Source organism: Equus przewalskii, chromosome 22, assembly GCF_037783145.1.
Source record: "Equus przewalskii isolate Varuska chromosome 22, EquPr2, whole genome shotgun sequence".
NCBI lineage: Eukaryota > Metazoa > Chordata > Mammalia > Perissodactyla > Equidae > Equus > Equus przewalskii.
The window spans coordinates 4,098,115-4,116,110 of NC_091852.1; the positions used below are offsets into that span (position 1 = coordinate 4,098,115).

General features: G+C 35.6%; 1 protein-coding gene across 4 annotated transcripts in view; it reads right to left on the reverse strand.

Annotated features, from left to right (window-relative positions):
* NAA35 (N-alpha-acetyltransferase 35, NatC auxiliary subunit) overlaps positions 1-17,996 on the reverse strand; it is a 96,687-nt gene that overhangs the window by 67,294 nt on the left and 11,397 nt on the right. For all 4 annotated transcript variants that reach the window (XM_070590380.1, XM_070590378.1, XM_070590381.1 and 1 more), the window contains exons 4-6: positions 14,580-14,694; positions 13,368-13,442; positions 11,288-11,455 (exon numbers count right to left, since the gene is read on the reverse strand). In XM_070590380.1, the coding sequence (XP_070446481.1) occupies positions 11,288-11,455; positions 13,368-13,442; positions 14,580-14,694 (358 nt within the window). The remainder of the gene's footprint in view (positions 1-11,287; positions 11,456-13,367; positions 13,443-14,579; positions 14,695-17,996) is intronic.

Consider the following 17,996-nt stretch of genomic DNA (forward strand, 5'->3'; position numbering starts at 1 on the left):
GTACAATTATCAAATCAGGAAATTCCTGTCTTTTAAATCTGGAGCACTTCCTTCGTCCTTGTGTTTCACACCCTGACATTTTGGAATACAGGCCAAAGTTATTTTGTGTATGTCCCCCAGTACGGGTTTGCCATATGTTTTTCCAAGATTAAATTCAATGTATATCATATTTGATAGGAATACCACAGAAGTGATGTTGTGTCCTTGTTAGAGCATTGTATCTGGACGCATATGATGTCAACTTATCCCATTATTAGTGATATTAATTCTGGCTACTTGGCTCAGGTGCTGTCTGCCAAGTTTCTCCACTGTAAATGTATCATCTTTCCCTTTGTAATTAATAAATATCTCGTGGAAAGATACTTTGAGGCTAAGTACAAATCTTCTGTCTCATTACACTTTGTCTACTAGTTTTAGCATCATTTGATGATTCTTGCCAGAAATACTTATTCAAAATAATTATTCAGGTGCCAGCCCTGTGGCCGAGTGGTTAAGTTCGCACGCTCCACTTCGGCGGCCCAGGGTTTTGCCAGTTCGAATCCTGGGCACAGACATGGCACCGCTTATCAGGCCACACTGAGACAGTGTCCCACATGCCACAATTAGAAGGACCCACAACTAAAATATACAACTATGCACTGGGGAGATTTGGGGAGAAAAAGGAGAAAACAATAATAATTATTATTCAAAACCTGTACTCTTAACATAATGCTATGGAGTCAATAAAAACAATGAGGTAGATCTACCTACATGTGTTGGAATATACACAAATCTATTTTCTATTGTCCCTGGAAAAAAGTTGCAGTCTACATAATTCTATCATGTCAAAATAAAATATACATGTATATATATTACAGAAAATATCTGGAAAGACACACATCAAATGGATAACAGTGTTTACTTCGTCAGGCAAACCAGAACTTTTACAGTTTCATTTATTTTTGTATTAGAAATATGCTCGGCTGCAAGTAAAAGAAAAATCCAACTACAGCAACTTAAGCAATGCAGACTTACATCGTGCCAAATAACAGGAATATTAGAAGTACTCTTTCTTTCAGCTCCACCATCCTAAGCTCTTAAACTGTCTTAGAGTTCCACGTTTGTCACTTCATGTTCACAAAATGAAGCAGTACATCCACACATAACATCCACGTTCAAGGAAAATGATAGGAGAAGGGGTGGACGATACCATTATTATTCAAACTGGTATACTATTGAGAGTAAAAGCAGATGCCATTATTAATTACACCAGCACAAAAGGTGCCAAGTAGGACTGTTCCATGGAAAGCAGTATGCAGAGACAGTGGTTATAACAGAAGTGCTAAGGAAGGGCAGAGAAGAAAACTGAAGTCTGAGCAAGCCAGGAGAGTGGGATCCAAGTTTAATGATAAGTAGGACTTTGCCCTAAAAAAGTAGGGAGAAAAGGCGTAAGAGCTAGAAGGAACATCCTGTGCACAAGCATGGGATAAGGAAAGAGAAGAACATATTCAGGACCAGTTGACAAGAATATGCCAGGAGGAGAAAAAAGATGGTAATAAACACCACAATGAGGTATCACCTCACACCTGTAAGAATGGTGACAATCAAGAAGACAAGAGAGGGCCAGCCCCAATAGCCTAGTGGTTAAGTTCTGCGCACTCCACTTTGGCGGCCCAGGTTCCGTCACCAGACCTACACTGCTCTGTTAGCAGCCATGCTGTACTGGCGGCCCAAACACTAAGAAACAGAGGAAGACTGCCACAGATGTTAGCTTAGGGTGAATCTTCCTCGCTAAAAAAAATAAATACAAGACAAGAGATAACAAACACTGGCAGGGATATGGAGAAAAGGGAACCCTTGTGTACTCCTGGCAGTATCGTAAACTAGTTCAGCCACTATGGAAACAGTATGGAGGGTCCTCAAAAAATTAAAAACAGAACTACCATACGACCTAGCAATCCCATTTCTGGGTATCCATCTAAAGGAAATGAAAGCAGGTACCAAAGAGACACATGCACCCCCATGTTCATTGCAGCATTATTCATAACAGGCAAGATACAGACACAATCTAAGTGTCCATCAATGGATGAATGGATAAAGAAGATATGGTATATTTATGCAATGGACTACTCTCCAGCCATGAGAGAAAAGGAAATTTTGCCATTTGCAACAACATGGGTGGACCTTGAGGATACTACGTGAGATAAGTCAGAGAAAGACAAATATTATATGATCTCTCTTATATGCGGAACCTTAAAAAAAAATTGTAAAAGCAGAGAGTAAAACGGCTGGGGTGTTGGGTAATGGGAATGATGAAGGGTACATACTCACAACTAATAGATAAATAAATCCTAGAGACCTAACACCCAGTACAATGATCACAGAAAATAAAACTGTATTATAAGCATTAAACTTGCTAAGAGACTAGATTTTAACTGTTCCCAATATTAGAAGAAATGATAATTACATGATATGATAGAGGTGCTAGCAAATGCTATAATGGCAATCATAATACAACATGTATGAAATATATTGATATGTTGTACACCTTAAACTTACACAATGTTGTATGTCAAATACAACTCAATAATAAAAAAAAGATGCATAAAGTTAAAGCCAGTTCATGAACAGTTACTCTAACGGTTTTCAATTTTATCATGTAGGCAGCAGAAATGCTGGACTTCTGGTTAAAAGTGGTATTTCCACTGCACGTCTTGAAATCATACTAAATGGTAATAAAGGAGTTAAAAGTTTGAACCCCAAAGGGCAAAGAGAACGGAAGACAACAGAAAGACACATACGGCAATTTTTAGAAGATGCAAAGTAAAAGGTAACTGATTTACTTGAGTGAAAAAAGGTAAACTGATGCCAATGAAAAGCCAGGAAGAAGAAAATATTCAGGAATTAGAGGTATCAGATATCTTCGAAGGCTGAGGTGTGGGGCTATAAGAAGAAGCTGGATGCCTAAGCAAGCAGCATTTAGTTTCCCTCCCATCCTCACCCTGCACAGCAAAGTGATATGCCCGTCACTCAGGTGTGAAGTACCAGCATCTGCCACCATGCCTGGCACAGGCTAATCAAACAAAGATAGGTAAACTTTTTCTTAAAGGGCCAGATAACATACGTTTTATGCTTTGCAGGCTAAGTGGCAAAACGGAGAATACTGTGTAGGTACTTACTTAACTATTTAAATGTAACCATTTAAAACATAAAATACATTCTCAGCTCAAGGTCCATAAAAAACACAGGCAGCAGGCTGCACTGGCCTGCAGGCTGTAGTTCACCAACCTTCAGTTCAGAGAACTTCCTGAGGGTTTAAATGTGGGGTATTAATGAAAGAGAAGAGTTAAGGATGACGCCAAGGTTTCTGTTCTGTGTAACTAGAGGAATGGAGTTCCATTTGCTAAGACTGAGAAGACTACAGAAGGAAGAAGTTGGAGGCAAGGGGAAAATCAGCAGCTCCACTCTGGAAACACAGACATCCAGTGGAGAATGCAGAATAGGCAGCAGGACACATGAGCATGAGATTTAAGGAACAGTCTAGGCTGAGGACACAAATCTGGGGTTCATTAGCAGAGACAGAATTTAAGAATATGAACCTGCACAAGACCATCAAGACAGTGAGCACAGACAGAGAAGAAGTGTGAAGACTGAGCGTGAGCCACACCACTGTTTAGAGTTGTGCTGTCCAATACGGCCACCACTTAGCCACCGAACTGCTGACCAGTTAAAATGTGGCTAGTTCAAACTGAGATGTGCTCTAAGTGGAAAATACATACCAGATTTAGAATACTTAGCACAAAAACAGAATGCAAAATATCTCAATATTTTTTAAACTGATTATATTTGAATTACTATTTTAGATATATGGGGCTAAATATTATTAAAACTAATTTTACTCATGGTTATTAGAACATTTTACATTATGTACATGGCTTGCATTATATTTCTATTGGACAGGGGTGGTGTAGAGAATGAGATGACAAACAAAAGCAACCAGTGAGGTAGGAAACAGGGGAAGAAGAGCATCTTAAAAGCCAAGAAAATAATTTGTTTCAAGGATGGAGTGATCAACCACGTCAAAATCTGCAGACAGGTCAAGTTTAAGCCCAAACATTAACCAATAGGTTTAGCAACACTGAGGTCTCTAATGACCATGATGATACAGTTTTGGTGGAACACAAGCTCAGGCCTGAATAGAGTGGATTCAACAGAAAAAAGAAGAGAGAACCAGAGACAGTGGGTATGGATATCTCTCAAGGATTCTGGCTGAAAAAATGAATTGAGATATGGGACAGAAGCTGCAGGACAACGTTATGCCAAGGAAGGGCATTTTTAAGATAGAGGATGATAAAGCACGTTTGTATGGAAATGATCTAGTAAAGGGGCAAATTCATTAGGCAAGGAACAGAGGGGAGAACTGCTAGAGCATTATCTTTGAATATAGAACAGGGTATGGGATCTAATGCACAAGCAGAAGGGCTCACCCTTAGATAGGAGGACAGAAACTTCATCTACATAACAGAAGGGCAGCAGAATACAGGGCACATGTGCAGGTAGGTGGGAAGACTGCTTCTACTTGCTCAGTGCAATACGAAAGTAGGTCATTTACTTCAAGTAAGGATGGTGAAAGTGCTGGCAGTCTGAGAAGAGTGACGGTGAATGAACTATTGCCAGGGGGCACAAAGTCCACTTGAAGTTAGTGATGATGCATTGAAATAGAACAAATCAGTCTGAATGTGTTTTTCTCCAGTCAAACTAAGAAGTGCAGGTTTAACGGTAGAGTAAGGAAAGGGCTGGATTTAACTAGAATTGTGGTACAACAAGGCGAGAGAGGAAGGGAGCTAGAAGTGTATGCAAGCAAGCAATTGTGATGAAAGAAGATGGTATTTAAATTAGGAAAAGAGGGTCAAGAGGGTAACGATAGTGAAAAGGTGATGATGAATGAACTGAAGTCCAAGCAGGGGTGAAGGAACTATAGGAGTCAGAACATGAGTAATGTAGAAAAAGACGTGGTGGTCTGAGAACAGGCTGCTCCAAACTGAGATTAAAGGATTGAAACAACCAAGTAGAAGGAAAGATCATTAAAAAGAGAAATCCTAAAAGCTTACAAAGAGAAAACATGGGTCACACATAAAAGATCAAGATGGTAACACTGGAATTACAAATCAGTGGAACAATGCCTTCAAAATTTGAAGGAAAACTGTTTTCCAACCTAGAAATCTATGACACCCAAACTATCAATCAAGTGTGAGGGTAGAGAAGATATTTTCAGACATGCAAGGTCTCAAAATAATTCCCTTCTGGGACCAGCCTGATGGCGTAGTGGTTAAAGTTCGTGTGCTCCGCTTCGGCAGCCTGGGGTTCACAGGTTTGGATCCCAGGTGCGGATCTACACACTGCTCATCAAGCCATGCTGTGGTGGCATTCCACATACAAGACAGAGGAAGATTGCCTACAGACGTTAGCTCAGGGCCAATCTTCCTCACAAAAAAAAAAAATTCCCTTCCTTTCTCCCCATGGAACCAGAGATGCTGCACCAAGCAATGTACTAAACTAAGAACAACAAAGGCATGAGATCCAGGTAACCAGAGATCTAACAAAAAAGAGAAGGAAATGGAATTCCCAGGAATGGTAAAGAGAAACCTGGAATGACAGCTGTGTAGTGGGACTAGAAGACAACTGATCCAGCCTGAAGCTGGAGAACAAAAGAGTTTAAAAAGGAGCATTTCAAAAACTACATAAACAACAGATAGATTACCTAATGTGTTTCATAAGAATGGGAGGGGAAGAATTAAGAAGTAGTACACAGAAAACTAAGCAACCCAGAAAGAGGCAGTTATTATCACCAAGAAAAATAAAAATCTGCATGAGAAAGGAAATGTAAGCATATACTACTTTGGCTCATCTGTCAATATTTATACAATCGCAATAGTGTCAGCACTGAATAATGATTTAACCAACAAATACTATTTGGGGTAGAGGAAGGGGTAATGTTTGAATGCTAAATATATGCTAAAAATGTGCTGACATACCACAGTTAAAAATTCTTAAATCCTTAAATCCAAAAATTGGAATACAAGCCTATTGTCCAGAAATATGGAAATAAATAGTAGGAAAAAGCTAAAAGAATTGAATATTATTATGGAATGGATAAGGAAAGAGCAGAGAACTACCATTTTTCATTACAAGTCTTATGGGCTATTTGACTTCGTATATTACGTAAAAGTATTATTACTTTTACTAAAAAATTGTCAAATAGAAAACTGATTTCCTATTTTTAAGATCACTGGTGGTCTAAAGGGAAAGACTGGGCCAGAAAGAAGAGTTGAGAAACTCTCACAGGAGCCTAAACCTACAGCTGACACAGGTATGAACTAAAGCAGAAACAACCAAAGAAGAAAAATCAGTGCCCACATTCAAGACATTTGCAAGGCAAAACTAAAATCATCTGGATGTGGGGGGTTTTTAAAAAAAAAGCTGTAATCAAAGATAACACTGAAGACACCATTTCGCAAGATATAGAAGGCAAGAGGAAAGGTGGTTTTGTGGGGGAATTTTGCACATATGAGCAGGTATTATGAAAGAAACACCTTCAGGCAGCTGAATGTGTCTCCAGTTCAGGAGTAAATACAAAGCAGACATATCTGAGAACAAAGCAGACCAGCACATCAGAACTTCCAAAGTATTCATTTCAAAAAAAGAAATCATTATAGTTCATTCTTACTTATTCATTACCAGGTCTCTTAAGGAGTTTCACTAGGCAATCAATTTTTCCCTAATTATTAAACTGAGACAAACTTATCTGGAGTATTAGAAAAGTTTAGGGAAACAGGAAAAAAATAACCTTCCCAGGCCAGGAGTCAACTGTTGTTTACATTTCTTTCCAGTTTTCTTTATTTTTACATGGTTTATACTATGTGCTGCTTTTTTAACCCTTTAAAGTATGTATTTTTCCCATGGTATTAAACACCGTCATCATCACACACTCATTAGTTTTTTAAAACGTGTAATAAATTACCCATAATTTTTTCAGCCATAACTCTGATGGTGGTATTATGGTTGATGCCAACTTTCACTATTAAAAACCCTGAGTAACGTATTTGAGCATAAAGAATCCACATTTCTATTCATTTCTTGAAGGCTGAGATCTAGAGGTCAAATAGCTAGTTTAAATGGTATCAGACTCCTGATGGACATCCTGCTAAACTGTTTTCCAAGGAGTTGTGCTAATGCACACTCTCACTAGTGAAAACCACAGGGCCAAATTACTGCATCCTTACTAATACCTCATCTAAAAACTTTTGTAGATGAAAAGTAAACTATTGTTTTTATCTATTTTTATATATTATTATCAATTTTACGTTTTGGATTATATTGAGGTAAAATTTTTAAAATGTTATGATACATCTGATAACCTTCCTGACTAGCTGTTTTATTTATTTATTGCCCAGTTATTCATTCAGCTTTGTTGTTATACTTTATTTGAATGAGATCTTTTCTTTTTTATTGAGGTATAATTGATAAACATTATATTAGTTTCTGGTGTATAATATAATGATTCGATATTGGTATATATTGCAAAATGATCACCACAGTAAGTCTAGTTAACACCTGTCACCATACATAGTTACAGAATTTTTTTCTTATGACGAGAACTTCTAAAATTTACTCTCTTAGCAACTTCCAAATATGCAATATAGTATTATTAACTAGTCATTATGCTGTATATTACATCCCCATGACTTATTTATTTTATAACTGAAAGTCTGTTTTTAAACTATTTTTAACTCCCTTCATCCATTCTGCCCACCCCCAGCCCCCAACTCTGACAACCACAAATCTGTTCTATCTATGAGCTTGGTTTTTGTTTTGTTTTAGATTCCACACATAAGTGAAATCATACAGTATTTGCTTTCTGTCTGACTTATTTCACTTAATACAATGCCCTTAAGGTCCAACCATGTTGTTGCAAATAGCAAGATTTCATTCTTTTTATGGCTCCATTCTCTCTCTCTCTCTGCACACACATATTTTCTTTATCCTGAATGAGAGCTTAATACACAAAAATTGATTATCTTTGTCATCTATATTTTCCCCAAATTTTTTCTATCAACTTTTTCCTATTAGTCCTTTCCTTTAGGATTTCTCCTATTTGTTAATAAGTCCTTCATCCAGAGAATATGTAGAATTTCAATTATAATTACTTCTATTATAAAAAATTATTTTAGTTTATTTAAAAACAACCTAGTACAGGCACATAACAAAAATTTCAACAGTACAAAGAGGTATATACCCCAACCCTCAATACCTGAGTTATCTTCTTGTGTATCAAGATTTAACTACCTATTTCCCTTTTTAAAAAAAGAAAACAATGGTAGCAAGCTATACATACTTTTCTACCCCTGACTTATTTTACTTTATTTTGAAGAACTAATCTTATCCATACACATAAATCTACCTCCTTCTTTGTAAAGGGTGCACAACACTCGACTGTATGAACGTAGCATCATTTAACAAGTCTCTATTGATGGACATTAAGGTAGTTTCCAGACTTTAGTTACTAGAAACAATACTACAATTAAAGTCCTTGTGTACAGACACAAATAAATTTGTAGGATAAATTCCTAAAAGTGAAACTGCTGAGGTAAGGACATGAGCATTTTAAATTATGACAGATACTACCAAATTGCTCTTTTAAAAAGCTGTATGAATTTACAATCCCATAAAAATGTATGAGTCTTGCTTACAGTGGACCCCTGAATCCTGACTAATAAATGTGGAGGGAGTGCTATAGTCAGTCAGAAAACCATCGTTTTGCAGTCACCATAGTAAAGATTAGTGCAAGCAAGCAATATCAATGGATGCTAAATCTAGAGGTAAAGATTTTAATGAGCAGAATATATGTATGATTTCTAAAGAGTTTTCCTACAGATTGCTTATTATATGCAAAGGAAAAACAGTAGCCATATAGTAATCAGAAAACACCTTGACAGACTGATCAAAATAGCATCACCATTGAGGGACAAGATACAGGGACACTGTATGCCTCAGTTGTGAAACCACAGGATAACACAACGTCACTGTTATATTTCAGCCAGGAATGCATAATCTAAATCTAATCATGAGGAAAGAGAAAACAAACCCAAAGTGAGAAATATTCCATTAAAAAAGGCAAAGCAGGAGAGGACTGTGTTCTCCAAAAACAGCAATATCATTGAGACAAAAAAAGGCTGAGGAATCGTTGTAGATTAAAGGATACTAAAGACATACGCAACTAAATGCAAAACATGTTCCTAGACTGGATCGTATACTGTAGAGGAAAAAATGCTAAGAAGGCCATCTGACAGAAAGGGAACATGGATAGTGGACTGGTATTAGAGATTTACTGAAGTTGATAACTGTGCTATAGTTGTGTACGAGTGCCCCTTTTCTTGGGAGACGCACACTGAGGTGACTGTGGGGAGAAGGTCAAAAAATATACAACAATGGTTCAGGAAAAAAAATACATACATACATATATATGCACATACATTCATGAGAAAGTGAAAAAGCAAATGGCACCCAACAGCTGAATCTGGGTGAGGGATATATGGTGTTCTTTGTGCTGTTACTATAACTGCTGTTAATCTGAAATTATTTCCAAATAAAAAGATTAAAAAGAGGGAAACAATGTTCACATCATACACACATACACGGCATGTGAGCGCCTGCTTCCTACCCTCACCAACATGGTGTATTACAAAAAATTTCTGATCTTTGCCAATAATGGGTAGAAAATAGTATCTCAGTTTTAACTGCATTTCTCCTAAGTGAGGTTAAGCATTTTTTCTTATGTTTAAAGGCCATTTTATTTTCTGTAAACTATCTTCTGATTTTTAATAACATTTTTACACTTAAAATAGTTCACCTAGCTGCAATTTACTTTGACGTTGTTATAGACTGAATGTTTGTGTCCCCCCAAAATTCCTCTGTTAAGTCTTAACGCCCAATGTGATATCTGGAGGCAGAGCTTTTGGGAGAGGGTTAAGTCATGAGGGCAGAGCCCGTATAAATGAGCTTAGTGCCCTTATAAAAGAGACCCCAGAGAGCTCCCTCACCCCTTCTGCCATGTGAGGACATGACGGCTGTCTATGAACCAGAAAGCAGCCCTCACCAGATACCGAAGCTGCCAATGCCTTGATCTTGGATATCTTAGGCCCCAGAAGTGTGAAAAATAAATTTCTGTTGTTTATAAAGTACTCAATCTATGGTATTCTGTTACAGCAGCCCAAAGAACAAGGCAGATATAAAATGATGATAAAGTAATTTTCAAGGATGCTAACCAACTGGTCCAGTGCTATCTGTTAAACTAATTCTTTCTTTGCCTAATTTCTGATGTCCTTTTGAGTACACTTTGAAAATTTATTTTTCAGCAATTTGTATTTATCTTCTCATTAACTCAAACTAATCTTTTTAAAAATTACACCCAAATAGACTAGATTTTCCATGACACTCATATCAATTCAAATACATAGCTAAATAAACAACGTGTATAATTATTAGACAGTATTTCATAAACTCACATACATACAATTGTAGACAACTATATTAGGTATATATTTAATTATTCTCAGATATATAATATAAATTTAGAAAAACTTTACAAACTATACACTGAACCATTGTTGGAACCTAAGACATTTATTTTGGATCAGCGAGAGTGTTAAAAAAAGCTTAAGTTTCAACAAAAGGAAGAATTAAACAAAAATAATTACTTATCAGTAACTTCAAATGCTGTCACATTTCCCCTTAAAATTATCAGCATTTGAAATTTTATTTTTTATGAAGAGAAAAAAATCCTTCTATTTCTAAAACTTGTAACACTTCCTCAGGTGAGGTACTTAGTACTAACTGCAGGAAAATGTTTATACCCTAAAATATTCTTCATATCTTTGTTTTCCTTAGCTCTCTCTTATCAAAAGCCTGAGAGTAAAGCATTTCTGTGTTATAATTCATAAGATACTTGAGGGCAAAGACTATCTCTTCTATTTTATGAATCCCCACAATATCCAGAACAAATTACCCTGCACCTAACGGATACTCAAGGGATGGTACTGACAGAAAGAACACATACTAAGATGAAAGCCCTTTCTTGGAGAGAACTGGATTACTTTTGCCAATAAATTTGTAAACAGTAGTAACATCACTTTTAAAAACTGTTTTAACTATACATCTTGACAAAAATATGTATCATAACCATTTAGTTACATCACAGTCAATAAGGTAGTCAGCGAGCTTCAGGAATTCTTCTATTACAAAAGCTTACCTCTTCAAAAACAGCAGCTTTATTTACTTTTTCCCTTGCAATGTCACAGATTTTCAAGATTCCCAGAGCAAAAGCTTTCATGGCAGGATCTTCTATGAAGTCTGGATTATGAATGTAAAGGCACGTAAATACCGTCTGTGCCAAGGAATGGCCTTCTAACCACGTTATCTACAAAGAAATAAAAGAATGATTATGTTTAAGGTGATACAGAGTCTGCAAAGTCTAAATCGATCCAACAGTCAAAGGCCACAGTGTCACAGACCCAAACAAAAATAAGATTAATGACAAGATTTAAAAGATGATTAAAGGGAAGGTCAGAAATGACAAGAGTTAGAATTCACTTTCATTGACTAAAGTCTTTCAAGAATCATATACCATAAATATGATTAGCTGAAAGATACAGATATGGGAAGCATTCTCATATATAATTCAGTTTGCAATATATTTGGAGACTAATGAAATTAGAGTGTCTCCTTACACTGCATCCAAAGCAATCAATTCAACATTTAGTCAATAAAAACCCATAAACTAGGGAATTCACAATTTTAGAAATAACTGGGTCCTAGCCACTCATTCAACTCTTCTTTTTCATCCTCACTACTACCAACTCAAGTCAAAAGCATCATATCTCACCTAGATTACTATAAGAAACTATACAATGGTTTTCCTGCCTCCCCCATCTGTAATTTAATACTCCCAACCAGGAGGTTCTTTCTAAAACACAAAAATAATCATTCGACACTATTTTACTGAGTGGCTACCATGGGCCAGGTACCACGTGCTAGATGTTGTAAATACCAACGTCAGTCAAAATTGAGTAACTATTATATCAAGTGCTATGCTAGGTATTTTCACATATCTTATCTCATTTTTTTCCTAAGACTTTGAGGAATGTGGTATTTTTCTCCTTTTACATATAAAGAAACAGAATCAGAAAGTATAAATAATTTTGCCCAAGTTTATATAGTTATATTTTACACTAAGTCCAAGAATTCTGCAACAGATCAAGAGACATGCTACTGCATTATAAAATCAGAGATGCACATAAAAACTACTATAATTAAGCTGTGTATTTTGTATGACCAGTGTGCAAAAGGGAGGCTTTCCAGACATCTGCCTATACCAAAGGCCAAAGTCTTAGATACAGTCCCAAGAGTCTCAAGGAATGGTTCCTCAACTTTGGCAAAACTCCTCCCTCTTGCCTCCATTTATCCTATTCCACTAGGATGGTAGACTGCTAGAGGGTAATAAAGATATCTTCAAGGGAAAGGGACTGCTTTGGAGGAAGGAGGATCAGGATTAGGATTCTGGCTATGCCCCTTCCTAGCAATGTAACCCTAGTCAAATAAGATGAAATGAAACCGGATATCTAATAGAACTAATGCAAGAACTAAGTGAAAAATATATATTTAAAACACCTAACAGAAGTACTTCACACACTGACAATCAATATTCACTAGATGAACAAATGAATAAATTTTACATATTTCTAAAGACGATGATTTAACATCAAGTATAAAAAGAAAGGGATGCACAGAAAGTAGTCTCCTCTCCCCCCAAAAGAAAAAAGGCAGTACAAATGAGAATTTTTTCCACAATTAAACAACGCTATCTAGCGAAGACAACCTATCCAGCATATATAAATCACTAAAAAATTTTCCTCATAGTAGAAGATGGCCAGTTTCCTACAATTTATCCTAGATTAGGAAAAGAACCTCTCCGTAGCCAATTCAAAATTCTCTTTGCTTCAACTACATGCTTATCTAAGGCACCTTCCAAATTACAGATTTGTTTCCCTGAGAACCTTGAGAACAAAAAGAGTACTGTGGGTAATGGCTACATTATTATCTTCACTGAAAAGAAAATACCCTTTCACCCAGAAAATGAGAACCTAAAATCACCCAGAAGAGAAGAGAAAATGCTGTTCCCTAAAGCATAACTTGGCCTGCTAATCTTATGTACACAGCTTACTAGTAGGCCAAGCATTACATACTCAACACGGGTAGGTATACTTCTAAATTTAAAGATTCAGGTAAGTTATAGTTTTTTAATTAATCAATAGTGTTATTTTAACTCTTACCAAACAGCAAAAACATGTATCCATTATCCCTATCAATTCAGGCAAGGTGAGGTCTTTAATTTTAATGGTGCCATCCTAAAAAGGAGGGGAAATATGACAAATAAGAAGTTTTTAAAAATTTATGGTTATTATGTACAATAGCATTTTGGCTTTCAAAAATTAAATATTCAAGAATAGCAATTCTAAGAAAACTCTGTACCTCATCATCTGATAAAACTAAGATGTCAAATTATCTCTGTTTTCTTAAAAATAATATAACTTAAACAGGTCTTCAATAAGAAAAATCAAAGCCTCTCTAATTAGAAACAGAATAAAGGCCTTTATAAAGAAATGAAAAGTTATACCAACAAGTATTTCAAAAGCATAGTTCAAATTACGTCTAAGCATTAAGAAATATGAATCATTTTAATGAAGCAAAACTACTTACCAAGAAAAATTAAACATTTTTAAAAACACTTATTTTAAGTTGGTTAACTATACTACTTGTAAATCTTGTCTATAATATCCATTAATCTAGCAAATCTTTCTTCATAAAATATGCCAAATTAAACTCTGTGACACTATGAAGGAATTTCTAAATCAATTCTCATTGAGTAAATTTCAAATTCATTGCCATAAGCATTTTACTTAATATATTAATACATAAAAATTTAATCCCTAAACCAATTATCCTAGTATTTGAATAAATACTCAAAAGCTTTCAAAAATTAATTTAAAAAATATACACACACAAATTTAGAACAAGCTTTTAATAAAGACCTTAAACAATTTCCAAATTTCAATAGAAAGAGATAATTAAAAGTTACAACTAATTTTTGTTTATATACTTGAGAAGCTTTTAAGAAAATTACACTTTAATATACTAAGTTTGATCTTCTTTTTTGTTTTTTTTTTTGAGGAAGATTAGCCCTGAGCTAACATCTGCCGCCAATCCTCCTCTTTTTGCTGAGGAAGACTGGCTCTGAGCTAATATCTGTGCCCATCTTCCTTTATTTTATACATGGGATGACTGCCACAGCATGACTTGATAATTAGTGTGTAGGTCCGTGCCTGGGATGCGAACTGGTGAACCCCAGGCCACTGAGTGTACAAACTTAACCGCTACACCATCAGGCCAGCCCCCTAAGTTTGATTTTCATTATGAATCAGAATGTTTTAACACACGAAATAACAAACAATAAAAGAAAACACAAAAAGAATAATGGTGACTACCTTGATAGCTTGTTCAAAATTGAGAACTTTTCGATTAACTTGGTTTCCAATCATGCCAGCATCCATCTTTGGATCCATCATTTCAATGGCAGACATGGCTTCAAAAAGACCAAATCTGCAAATAAAAAAATTTGACCCCACAAATTGTTTTTGAACCAGTAAGCATACCCAGATTCCCACAATGGTATAAAAATTATTATAGTACTTTAAATAACTACAGTATTCTATGTATTTAGTCTTCCCAACTTGCTAGCACTTCTATTTCAATTAAATAATCTTTTAACATAAAAATTCTCCCATGTACTTGTCACTCAAATTATTTTACATGGACTGTGGGGGAGAAAAGAATTAAAAGAAAAGATGTTTTTTGTGCTTCCTTCAAAAAGATTACACATTAGAAATTTTGGGGAAAAAGGTCAACTAATCCTTAATGGATTTCACTTTGCCTTGTTTAATTTTTTCTAACTAACATTTAGAAAGTCATGTTTGGAATAATCATTATCAAATGTAACTTTTAGATTTTTTTCATTTTCTTTTTATCTTGAAAGTTCAATAAACTGGCACATTACAGTCTACAGTGCCCAAAGTTCTGGCAATCACAAAACGAAAAATAATGCAGAAATCCTGACATTCACGTCTGGTATTTGTGGTTTACTAGCCATAAAAGCAGATAGTTATGATGCACTGTAGACTGATTAGTAAGTGTATCGTTAACTGAGATATGCCTCAAGAAATGGGAAAGGAAGAAGAAAAGCCAAAAAGAAAGTCTGATGAGCCATCAAGCCACTGATTTTATATTTTGCTTAGTCTAAGTCATTAGATTACCAGGAAGATAAAGGCATAGATCTTGTTATACTAAATCATTTCTCTCAGAAAAGTAGGAGCAAGACATCAAAAGCAGCTTTAAGGAGACAGACTCTTCCCTGTAATCCCTCAAATCTCTTAACGGTTGAATTCAAGATGCTCTGACAATACCATCATATGATGACATTATTGAAGGCAACTCTCATACATAAATTTGACACAACGCCAACCAAAACCCAAACGGGATTTTTCAGAGTTTGCCAAGCCAAGAGAGAAAATACGCAAAAATGGAAGAGAAGTTTTTCAATAAAAATAGAGATTCAGCAAATATCAAAGATACTATGAAGCTGTAATAATTAAAAGCATTCTAGAATATACAGACCAATAGAAAACACTCCAAACCCATATTCCTGTAGGAATTACATACAATAAAGGTGAAATTTCAAATTACAGGCATGAGCCACATAATGACGTTTCAATCAATGACAGACCTCATATACAACGGTGGTCCCATAAGATTAGTACCATATAGCCTAGATGTGTAGTAGGCCACACCATGGAGGTTCGTCTAAGTACACGCTATGATGTTTGAACAACAACATCGTCTAACAATGTATTTCTTAGAACATACCCCCATCGTTAAGCGACGCATTACTGTAGTGGAGAAACAGTGGATTAATCAATAAATACTGTTGAGACAAGTGGCTAACCATCTGGATAAAGTAAAATTTTTGACTCATACAATTTTAAAAAATAAACCCCAGGCAGATTTAAGTTCTTAACCTAAAACAAGCAAACAAAAACCTCTGCAATAATTTACAAAGCTATAAAGGAAAAAGCTGATAAATGCAACTGTGTAAATATTTTAAATTTAATACAACGATAAACCACAGTCAGGTAAAACACTCATAATTATCTAGGGGAAATATTTTTAACGTGGGTAATTTTTTTCAAAAAGTTAATATCCAGAATATATAACTAACTCATACAAATAAGAAAAGGTAAATAATTCAAAGAAAAACAGGCAAAGGACATAGACAATTCACAGCACAGTAAATAGAAACTACTAATAAAAAAGTGAAAAGTGACTCAAATTCAAACGGAATCAGGTGATACAACACAAAATGATGCAAGGGGTTTTTTCGGCCATAAAAAAATTTTTTTAAAAAATATTTAGTGTATTCTTACACACTGCTAGTGGGAATATAAACTGATACAGACTTTTTTTTGAGGGAAATTTGGCTGAACCATTAAAATCCAGTCATTTGATTTCTAAGCTTCTATCTTAAAAATTATTTGCATGTGTATATGTACAAACAGGCTTATATAAATTAAACGTCTTCAATTTTCCCATGGTACCAAAAAATGTTGCAATCTAAATGTCTATCAACAGGGATACCATAGAATAAATTATGGTACAGCCATTTTCTAAAATAAAAGCAACCATTAAAACGGCCAACGTAGAGCTACACATAGTAACATGGAAAGATCTCCAAGATATAGTGAATGGGAAAGGGATTTGCAGAGTAACACATACTGTATATTCCCATTTACAATTAACTCTTTTTACAGATTTTATTGATGTATGTAAATGTATTTTTTTATAGGTCCAAAAGGACATGGCAACAATCTGATGATAACTTCTAACAGTTATCATCTCTGGGCATAGAGTAGGGATTGTGTAGAGAGGATGGTGTCATGGGAAGTTTTTGCTTCAACTCTGATGTTTGAATTTGTTAGAAACAAAGTATCCATGTATTACTTAAACAACTAAAAAGAAGTTTTTAACGACACAATCAAAACCTTGAACTAATGAGGTATTTACCTAATTAGTAAAACTGCTACAGAAACGATAGTAGTATTAAGTGAGCTATTTCATTCATTCAACACTTTGTGCCTACTACATGCTAGGCACTACTCTAGGCACTTGAGGTATATGAGTGAGCAAAACAAATTTGCCTGCCTAAGGAGCTTACATTCTAGTGGAAGAAAACAGACAAACAACAAAGATAAGTAAATTATATAGTATGTTAGACGATTGTACATGCTAGGGAGAAAAGCAAAGACAGCTAACGGAGATATGGATTGGAAAGATACTATTTTAATAGATGGTCAGGGTAGGCTGCTGGCAATTATGTTCCCCAGCAGAGCCTAAAACCTTGGGGAAATGAAGAGGCTGAGGTCTCTCTAGTTGTTCCTCTCTCATCTCTTGTTCCATAGCCAGGAGCCACGTTCTTTCCTGCATTAGCTGCTTGTGGTTTGGTTTCATTATATCCGTCCTATAACTGCCTGCGTCATCAAGATGACCTAGAGTGGTTCTCAAAGTATGGTCCCTGGATCAGCAGCACCAACCTCACCTGGGAACCTACTAGAAACACAACTTCAGCAGCCCCACACCACACATATGAAATACGGAATTCTGGGGGTGGGGCCCAGGAATGCGTGTTTTAAAAAGTCCTTCAGATGATTCTGATATATACTAGAGTTTGAAAAGAACTAAATTTCAGGGTCTATCCCTCCTCCCCAAATGTCCAATCTTGTCCACTTACTAATTGAAAATTCCGTATTTCTAACCCTGAAAATTGAGCCTGGCCATAGAAGTATGGGAATTGA